The 10,731-nt window shown below is 46.3% G+C and overlaps 1 protein-coding gene across 1 annotated transcript in view; it reads right to left on the reverse strand.

Annotated features, from left to right (window-relative positions):
- Nucleotides 1-10,652, reverse strand: part of SLC17A9 (solute carrier family 17 member 9) — a gene marked incomplete at its 5' end in the record, with an annotated part of 37,899 nt that extends 27,247 nt beyond the window's left edge. Inside the window, one exon of the mRNA XM_081196447.1 lies at nt 10,519-10,652. Coding sequence (XP_081052573.1) covers nt 10,519-10,652 — 134 coding nt within the window. The remainder of the gene's footprint in view (nt 1-10,518) is intronic.
- Between the last annotated feature and the right edge of the window lie 79 nt (nt 10,653-10,731).

Below are 10,731 nucleotides of genomic sequence, written 5' to 3' on the forward strand. Positions count from 1 at the left end.
TATTCCAGTTCAGATATTTAATTCAGCAAGTCCTTACCCTCTATCATTTATCCTTATTATTATTATTTTTTATACCCTGCCCATCGGGCTGGGTTTCCCCAGCCCCTCTGGGCAGCCGCCAACAGGATATTAAAAACACGATAAAACATCAAACATTCAAAACTTCCCTAAACAGGGCTGCCTTCAGATGTCTTCTCCAAGTCAGATAGTTGTTTATTTCCTTGACATCTGGTGGGAGGGCGTTCCACAGGGCGGGCGCCACTACCGAGAAGGCCCTCTGTCTGGTTCCCTGTAACTTCACTTCTCACAGTGAGGGAACTGGCAGAAGGCCCTCAGAGCTGGACCTGTGTCCGGGCAAAACGATGAGGGTGGAGACGCACCCTTAAGGTATACTGGAGGTATACAATTCAACACTTTGAACTGTGCCTGGAAATGCACTGGGAGCCAATGTAGGTGTCTTCCCAAAAACTCATCCCAAACTCCCCAAAAGTGTCATGGCAATCAGCAAATGCTAACGGGGGAAGGACTGTGAAATCTGGAAGCCCATAGTCATGAACCGGCACATGGGTGGTGGATACAGATTCAGTTGTTCCGACTCAAGGAATGAGGCAGTTGAGCAGCTCGGCAGCTGTATCCATGACTGAGCAGCACAATCTTACTCAGCTACCAGTGATCGCCAAAAAGAAGACGACTTGGCAATGCTTTTAAACGCCTCTGCTGTTACTTCTGTGCTGTTTGCAACTGTCTTTACTGCATTTCGAGCCTTGCCATGAGACATGTGCGTGAAAGGCGACTTAATAATTTTCCTGCACTGGAAAGAGGGGCGGACTCAGTAACCTCTGAGGTCCTTCCTGACTCTTACGACTTTGCAGAGGAACAGCCGAGGACGAGAGAGGTTGGCTTTCCAGAGGCAAGATTTGAAGCAGGGGCTTCCTGACTTGCAGGCCGGCTGTCACCTCCCCATCACCCTTTGTGCCTGTTACACTCAATCTGATTCAGATCACATAGCGCAGGCGAGGCAGGTTCCCTTCAGGGCCTCGGCAAGTCCAACTGGTCTCCCTTCCCGTAGCAGCTCCTCACATTGTCACAGGCCTTCAAAAGGCCTGCCACTCACCTGTCATCCTGAACTGAGCTGGCACGGCGGCCCCAGCAGTGGATTAGCAATCCTGACGGTAACTTGGCATGGCGCCCAAATCCTTTCCGGGAGGGCAAAATGAGAAAGCGCTCGCTCCTGCCTCCCGCGAACACAGTTCTTGGCAAGGGATGCCTTCTCCGACTCCACAGCCATTTTGAGCGAACAAAATTGATTTATAATACATTAGCAAACCTGCTAGCCAGTTAGTTGCAAATGGAATACAGGTCCGTATTTGTTTATTATTAAGCACTGTAGATTTCCCTTAATAGCCTGGGTTTCCCACTGAGGTAGAAAGGCAGAATTTAAGAGCTGGACACCTGCCTTTTTGCTTTGCTCTGCTGAATAAGACCCATCTAAATGGGGACTGCAACTAACCCAGGTCATTTGTCCCAGTTCTCATGAAAATATTTAACTCTCATCATCATCATCAAGAATTGCTGAATGCCTATAGCATACATTGCAGGCAAAATACCATGTGCAATTGACAATGATGATCACCATTAAGCCATGTAAAAATGGTGTGTATTTTTTAAAAATTTCTATGTAATGTACATTTTTAAATGCTGGTTTTATTTATTTTTTGATTTTTTACCCCAAGGACTTCCTGCTTTTAGGCTCCTGGCTTTGCATCGATCGTTTTAACGTATGTAAACTGCTTAGAGGTTGGAATGTTTTTCAGTTAAGCAGTATCCACACATTCTGTTAAATAAAAATGAAAGCAAGCAGCGAAGCCGATTTATAATGTTTAACAACCAGCAACCAACAGGACAAATATTTTTCCAGCAAGAAAAGAAGGGTCAATTCCACTCTCAGCATTAACAACTCTCCCCCCCCCTTTATTTTTTAGGGTCCATACAAGCACGTGGGGAGTTTGCTATCTGATTACCACGTCCATTATGGTGGCTTGACCCAAAATGTCTCAGAATGGGAGTCCGGGTTTTGACAAAAGAACTTTAACTTTCCTGTTCTGGCTCTAGATGTTCCCTGAATAAGCGCGTCCACCTGCAAGGATGCGGTCCAAAGGGGTTGCTTGGCAGACTGTGCAAGAGAAGCAACACAGTTCTGAATTTTGAGAAAGAGGGACAGAGGAAGACCTGTGCGCTGGCTGAAACACGGAGAGATCACAGTGAAAGAGGGCAATTACGACATAATTCTCCGTTCGAATTGCAAACACCAGCTTGACCCCTTGCACACATTTTACAGGAGGGAAAGGGGGAAATGCAAAAGGCATTATAGATTACTGTCTCGTTTTCCAAATACTCTGGGTAATAGGATCTTGGCCTTCCTTAGGAAACCAAGGCATCTTGGGTCTGTTGACAGTCTGTGGACATTGTGGCTTTAATATCATCCCTACTCCTTAGCCTTATACCCCTGTCTCCCTGCCCTTTTGCTTAACATCCAGCGCGATGAAGGGCTCTGCAGAACTCGTATGTTTGCTCACAAAAGAACTCCGGCATTTTGGTTGGTCCTCCTGTCATACATTTGCACCCTGCCTTTCCTCTGAGCATCTCAGAACGTTCGAACATGGCCTTTCGCCAATCCGCCATTTTATCCTCCTAACAACCAACACTGCAAGGTAGGCAGAGAGGTAGCGCCTGGCTAAAAGATCACTCAGCACACTTCATGGGTGAAAGTACGGCTCCACCGTCCATTTTAGATTCCGCCTCCCCATGGACCAATACAGTTGCGTATTAAGAAAGAAAGTCATTTTGTGAGAAACCAAGTTACAGGGAACCAGGCAGAGGGTCTTCTCGGTGGTGGCACCCGCTGTGTGGAATGCCCTCCCAATGTTTTTCTCTCCCAAAGAGAAAAACAACGACCAAACTTTTAGAAGACATCTGAAGGCAGCCCTGTTTAGAGAAGCTTTTAATGTTTAATAGACTATTGTATTTTAATATTCTGTTGGGTGGCTGGGGAAACCCAGCCAGATGGGCAGGGTATTTGTTTATGTATGTATGTATGTATGTATGTATGTATAAATAATAAAAGCCCATTGCTCCCAAATTCCAGGCTACAAGACACTTGGGTTCAGCGTTCAAAATTCGCCAGGTGCATTTTCCACCTTGCTACTGGCCACTTGCGACCAAGTGAAGATACCCAGGAGCCAGGAAGATGCATCTGGAGGTGCCTTCCTAGGCATAGCTGTCAACTTTTCCCTTTTCTTGCGAGGAATCCTATTCGGAATAAGGGAATTTCCCTTAAAAAAGGAGAAACGTTGACAGCTATGTTCCTAGGGACACTTGGATCTTGACTGTTTTCACATGCTAACAACCCATCCTGTAGAATTCTATCCGTTATATTTTTATCTGCACAATCGGAATGAATTTCGGGAACCAAAATGTCATATTGAAGAATACGACTTCCAAGCCGCCTGGCCACCAATTGGCAACGGGACATTCCGTTCTGGTGACTGTAACCCTGGTTTAAGGAGCCATTTGGTGATATAGATCTTGAGTTTCTAACACTGCTGGGGTTGAATGAAGGATTCCGCTGGTGCAAGAGGACTTCCTTTTACTCTTCTACCCCCCACGACCCCTTTCCAAATCTGCTCTGGGGGGTCTCCCAAACGCCCAGAAAATATTTTGAGAGGCAGGGACTGGGAGGGACAGGAGAGGAAATTCAAGTCAGCTGCGTGCAGAGAACTCTGGAGCTGTAAGCCTTTGACAAACAGCCTCCTTCCCTGTTTGTCATAACTTCTTCCCACCTTTACGCAACAATTAACTAACCAGCCTACGTATATTTATCATGTTGTGGAGAATGATTAACCAAGCCTTGACCATGCATTCAAAAACAGCTTAGAACCGCATTAGCCCTACTGGTTTGTCAGGCTCAGTCCACGTCTACAACAGAGGCAAAGGATCCAACTAAATCGCTGTATGAGTGGGAATGAGTTTTTCAAGGTCAATGGCGCCTATGCCTACACTGCTCCCAAATTTGGGGCAACCAACTATCAGAGCACATTTGTGGGGAGCCTAGGGAAGGACTGGGAGTGGGACGTTGTTCTGCTTACTCAATTATTTAGTGTTATAAGCAGTGCTTTTTTTCTAAAAATGTTTGGGGGTACTGTACTCTCATTTTTACTCAAGAAAATCACCATTTTGTAGTTCAAATCAGGAAAAATAAATAAACGGGGGGAAAGTACAAAGATTCACAAAATGTTTTGGGGTATGTGTACCCCTGCGTCCCCCGAGGAAAAAAGCACTGGTTATAAGAATTTCAAGGTCTCTGTATAGAATATTAATATATGCACACATATCTAAATATATGAACCATGTGTCTGACTAGGTTTGTTATTGGTATGAGCTTTCGTGTGCATGCACACTTCTTCAGAAGTGTGTTGGTCTCTAAGGTGCTACTGGAAGGAATTTTTTTATTTTGTTTCGACTACGGCAGACCAACACAACTACCTACCTGTATCTAATAGTATGGGAAAGCTATCCTGAAGCCATTTTGACTCTCAAATATTCCTCTGCAGTAAGGGAGGCAAATGGGGAAAGCCTTCCCATTGGGCCTTTTGCTTGCAAATCGTGTCCTAGGGGCGTATTTGTGTATGAATAGGGTGAGCCTGTGACCTGGATTCAGGAACTAACCATCACAAAAGAATGGCCAGACTGCCCAGGTAATGCAATCAATGACCACTATCAGGTATCCTAGAACAGTGTTTCCCAACCGGTGTTCCGCGGCACACTACTGTGCCGTGAGACATCGGCTGGTGTGCCGTGGGAGGGAGGCGGGCGAGAGGCGGCGGCGGCGAGGATCCGGCGGGGGTGGGGGGAGCGGGGGCCGTCGCGCGCAACCGAACTCACTTGGCGCGCTGCCGGCTTGTCCTCCTTCAACCCGGGTCGGGCCAGGCCTGCTCACGTCCCCGGATCCCCTAGCAGCAGCCGCACGCTCTCCAAAAGCGCAACGCTGCGCGCAACCGCTCGGCCAGCTGGTGCTCTGCGACTCCGCCCTTTCCCCTCCCAGCGCCGGAGGGTTCGCGCGACCGCAGCTGTTCCCTTTCGCAGCGCGCGGGAAACAATTCCAGGCCGATTGCCTTGTGCCGAAAAGCACCGCCTCTCCTTCCAGCTCAGGCCCGGGCCGCCGGCTCCCCGAATGACGTCACGGGGGCGGGGCTTTAATGGTGGTGTGCCGCGAGATTTTTTTCCGGTAAACAGGTGTGCCGTTGCCCAAAAACGTTTGGGAAACACTGTCCTAGAAGACAGGATTTCTGCTGTAGATCGTCTCCTTCTGTGATGTCTGTATGATGCTTCGTGGGGGAGTGGGTCTTGGGTTACAGGGTGGGCAATTTCAAAAGTCTATATAAGGGCCTGCACACCATTGTTCAGGGTTCTCCTCCCTCCAGCGTGGTGTGTGGGGACCCTGTTGCAACCGTTCCTTGAATAAAGATCAGTCTTACTAGCTGATTTGCTTCTCAATATACTCTGGTTTGCCTCTGTTATTTTCTCCTACTGACAGGACACCCACTTAAGGACTCTATACGGGCTCCGGAATACCCCATAAGGGAAAGGGAGCAGTTTTTCTTATAACATTAGTTAGCATCAACCAAAGAATCTGAGTTCTAGACCAAAGCTTGGGGTGGGTGGATAAGTGTGGAAATTATGAATTATGAATTATGTGGAAATTATGAATTACCCCTTTCCACCGACTGGCTACATTTTGGAAATCTGATGCAAGCCTTGGTCGTGTTTAGTGTTACAAGAGAGAAAGCAGGCAAGGAGGTCTTGACAAAAATTTCAACCTGTTCGAGGGAAAGGTACCCAATTTGGAAGTGGGTAGGAGTTATAAAAGGGACGCAGGTGGCTCTGTGGGTTAAACCACAGAGCCTAGGACTTGCTGATCAGAAGGTCGGCGGTTCGAATCCCCACGACGGGGTGAGTTCCCGTTGCTTGGTCCCTGCTCCTGCCAACCTAGCAGTTCGAAAGCACGTCAAAGTGCAAGTAGATAAATAGGTACTGCTCCGGCGGGAAGGTAAACGACGTTTCCGTGCGCTGCTCTGGTTCGCCAGAAGCGGCTTAGTCACGCTGGCAACATGACCCGGAAGCTGTACGCTGGCTCCCTCAGCCAGTAAAGTGAGATGAGCGCCGCAACCCCAGAGTCGGTCACGACTGGACCTAATGGTCAGGGGTCCCCTTTACCTTTTTAAGGTACCCCTGACCGTTAGGTCCAGTCGTGGACGACTCTGGGGTTGCACGCCCATCTGGCTCTATAGGCTGAGGGAGCCGGCGTTTGTCCCTTTACCTATAGTAGTTGTAGCCAGACACAAAGCATTGCTTAAGACAACTGGTTTGTTGCTTTTGAAAAGGGGAGCTTTGCTAAGTCTGTCGCAGGAAAAGCAACGCAGTAGTCTTGTGACATCTCAAAGACTTAAGCCACATTCCCACCAAATGTTTAAAGCACTATTGATACCACTTTAAACAGCCCGGGCTTCTCTCACCAAAGAACTCTGGGAGCTGTAGTTCATTATGGGTGCTGGGAGTTGCTAGGAGACCCCCCTTCAGAACTACAATTCCCAGAGTGGTTTAACAAATGATTCTCTCTCCTTTTTGGGAACTGTAGGCTTGTGAACGGAATGTGTTAACGTATAAGGTTTTATGCATGCAGAGGAAAAGGGAAAGAAAGGACTAATTTCGGTGTGCTGTCCATTAAATATTGGGGCAGGAAGCAATTATGACAGCATCTTACTTGCAGAACGGACTTTAACTTTGTGATCCAAGATACACCATTTCATTTGTTCTACGGGGTTAAATCCAGTGCTTTCCCCCCTAAAAACTCAAGAAAATCACCAGTTTATAGTTCAAATCAGGAAAAATATATACAGTACAGTGATGTAAACAAAATCTACTCCTTTTCCCTTATGGGGTATCCAAGAGCCCCTATAGAGTCCTTAAGTGGGTTCTCTATTGGTAGGAGATTAGTTTACCTGGGCAGCCTGGCCATGCTTTTGTGATGGTAAATACTTTAATTCCTGAATCCAGGTCACAGGCTCACCCTATTCATACACAAATACCCTAAAGACAGGTAAACAAAAGACAATGGAGAGGCTTTCCCCTTTCCTTCCTCCTTGCCGAGAAACATTTGAAGTCAATTTGGGAGAGTCAAAATGGTTTCAGGATTGTTCTCCTGTACTATTTCAGACATGTGGTTTACATACTTATGTATGTGTTTGCCTTGTAAATTTAGGGACATTTAATCTATGTATTTGAGACCTTAAATTCTTACAACAACCGTAAATGGACAAAACTACAAAGATTCACAAAATGTTTAGGGGTATGCGTACCCCTAAGTCCGCCTCCCAAAGAAGGCTGATCGCCGTAGAATTGATGCTTTTGAATTATGGTGCTGGAGGAGACTCTTGAGAGTCCCATGGACTGCAAGAACAAACCTATCCATTCTGAAGGAAATCAGCCCTGAGTGCTCACTGGAAGGACAGATCCTGAAGCTGAGGCTCCAATACTTTGGCCACCTCATGAGAAGAGAAGACTCCCTGGAAAAGACCCTGATGTTAGGAAAGATGGAGGGCACAAGGAGAAGGGGACGACAGAGGATGAGATGGCTGGACAGTGTTCTTGAAGCTACCAGCATGAGTTTGACCAAACTGCGGGAGGCAGTGGAAGACAGGAGTGCCTGGCGTGCTCTGGTCCATGGGGTCACGAAGAGTCGGACACGACTAAACGACTAAACAACAACAACAAGTCCCCCCAGAAAAAAGCACTGGGTAAGCCTAAAGTGTAGCTTCCTAGAACTGTTTAAGTGTTTCTCTGTTCCTTGGGCACACTTCGTTGGCATGAGGATGGGCACTCCGCACATGCCCCAACAGAATAGGGATCTCCGAATAACCACTGGCACCCTTAACAATCTAGAGCTCTCAGGATTGTATTAAAGATAGCTTAAAAAACAAAATTAAAAGATCTCAGGTTGGCTAATCAGGGGACCTTTTTAATTGATCTGTGAAGTGCCGTAAGCCCTGCAGTTCCAATTTCCATTGTCTAATTTTCCATTGTCTTGGAAGCTGTTTCCTAAGCTCACTAGAAGGCATTCGGATGACTTGAAGGAGTGGCTCATAGCCTACTTAATGAACCCTTTCTCTCTATACACAGGTCACAAACCAGAACAACAACACTTTAGCTTGTTATGCTTGAGTCGGAGGCCTACATTTGCCAGACTAGTAAAGCCTTGCCAAAACAAACCCAGGGTTTGTGGAAATGCCCCAAACAAATTAGATGTGAATTAAATGGTTTGAAAGCGCTGTACTTTTCACAGGTACAAGCTAAGCTTTTTACAGCCCAAGTCCCAAGTCAGAGAGGCAAGTTTCAGCCTTAGCTCTTAGCACATTCAAGAGGGCCAAATCATAATTCTTTTTAATTCTAGCCTTAAAAAATAAAAAATAAAAATAAAGACTAACATTTGCATTTCTCTGAAGCAAATGCAACTTTGATGCGTAAGAAACAGAAAATAATGAACTAAAAGTGAATAATGCATGTTGACAAAATAAATGCATGGAAGCAATGCGATTCATTGGGGGAGGGATAGCCTAATAATAATAATAATGTTTTATTTATACCCCATCCACCTGGCTGGGTTTCCCAGCCACTCTGGACGGCTTCCAACAAAATATTAAAAATACAATAAAATAGGTTTAGAATCATAGAACTGTAGATTTGGAAAGGATCCCAAAGGTCATGTTGCCCAACCCTTTGCAATGCAGGGATAACAGCTGAAGAATTCCTGACCGCCAGCCACCCAGCTCCAATGAAGAGGCTGCGTTGTGCTTATCTACATAACGTCTTCAAGAGCCCCAATATTTTTTGGGAATCGAACCCGCTGTTTTGCACGGCACTTGTAAATAATATAAAATGACTCCACATGACAATTGCAAAGAAAGGGAATTGAGGGTGGAATAATAAGCTGTGGGCAAATCCGAACGAAATAGCTTTGAATCACATCCGGCAATAAAGAAAAGGGAATATGCGGCCAGCTTCAGAATCAAAGCATTGCATAATTTATGTGCAAGTTTTTTATGTACTTCTGCACAGTACAAATTAGTACCAGAGCTTAATGTTCTGTCATGGGACAGGGAATAACTAACCACACACCACAGGGAGCAAAATAGGAGTTTGGGGAATACAGTGCTCATAAATCCACAAACAGGAACTGTAACAGAAAGGAGAGAAGAGGACTGCCACACAACCATTTATTATGGGGACTCAGTGTTGGCTCAGGAATGCAAGTTTTTCGCTGCACCCACAGGTTCCCACCATCGTCAAAATGACACCCTGGTTCTTCCCCCCTCCAATCAGCCTCGGCCCAGTATACCTGAAGGAGCGTCTCCACCCCCTATCATTCAGCCGGGACACTGAGGTCCAGCTCCAAGGGCCTTCTGGCAGTTCCCTCCCTGCGAGAAGTGAGGTTAACAGGGAAGCAGGCAGAGGGCCTTCTCGGTAGTGGCACCCGCCCTGTGGAATGTCCTTCTATCAAATGTCAAAGAAATAAACAACTATCTGACTTTCAGAAGACATCTGAAGGCAGCCCTGTATGGGGAAGCTTTTTAATGTTTGATGTTTTATTGCATTAATAATAATACAGTGGTACCTCAGGTTACATACGCTTCAGGTTACAGACTCTGCTAACCCAGAAATAGTGCTTCAAGTTAAGAACTTTGCTTCAGGATGAGAACAGAAATCGTGCTCTGGTGGAGCGGCGGCAGCAGGAGGCCCCATTAGCTAAAGTGGTGCTTCAGGTTAAGAACAGTTTCAGGTTAAGAATGGTCCTCCGGAACGAATTAAGTACCGGTACTTAACCGAAGGTACCACTGTAATAATATTCAGATGGGAGCCACCCAGAGTGGCTGGGGAAACCCAGCCAGATGGGTGGGGTATAAATAAATTACTATTATTCAGATTTAGCCTTTTCATGGGTCCCCCCCACACACCCCATTTATCGTATTTTCTGCAGAAATGGTTAAATCCAGATTAAATAGGAAATGGGATGGCATTTTGGGGCAGATAGTCCTTGCACGAACCATGTGTGTATTAACAGTGCTACCGGTATATAGCTGTGTACTCACCTTACGTTTATTTAATGCACATTCCCGCCCCTGCCCCCGCCCCCGCCTCCTGGGAAATGCAGTTTGTTAAGGGTGCTGGAAGTTGTAGTATAAATTACAGTTCCCAATATTCTTTTTTTTGGGGGGGGGGTGCTTTAAATGTATGGTATGTGCACAAGCCTAAATGCACAGTAAACAGCCATGTGGAAGTATCCCAAGAGAGATAGAAAGAGATGCAGCTGGAAACCACCATTTTTGAAAGTTTTCCTTCTGCAGTTTGCTTCCTCCAGGTCTGGCACAGGGTGGCCTCCCCAAAGTTAATGATGCTGAAACTTACCTGGACCAGTAAGAATCAGCGCCATCCTTTTTCATGCCCTCCTCCGTGGTCTTCTGCTGCTGCTTGAGATGATGGAGAGAGTGCAGATCAGCCCCGCACACCTGCGCTCCATTTTCCCTGACACTCAGGGCCATTCAACTTTTTATTTTTTAAAAATAATAATCAGTACAAAGCAAAAGTCCTCTTGTACTACGGCTTGCCGCCGCTGCCGAA

The sequence above is a fragment of the Podarcis bocagei genome (genome assembly GCF_964188305.1).
Source record: "Podarcis bocagei genome assembly, chromosome: 5".
In the NCBI taxonomy this organism is placed as follows: domain Eukaryota; kingdom Metazoa; phylum Chordata; class Lepidosauria; order Squamata; family Lacertidae; genus Podarcis; species Podarcis bocagei.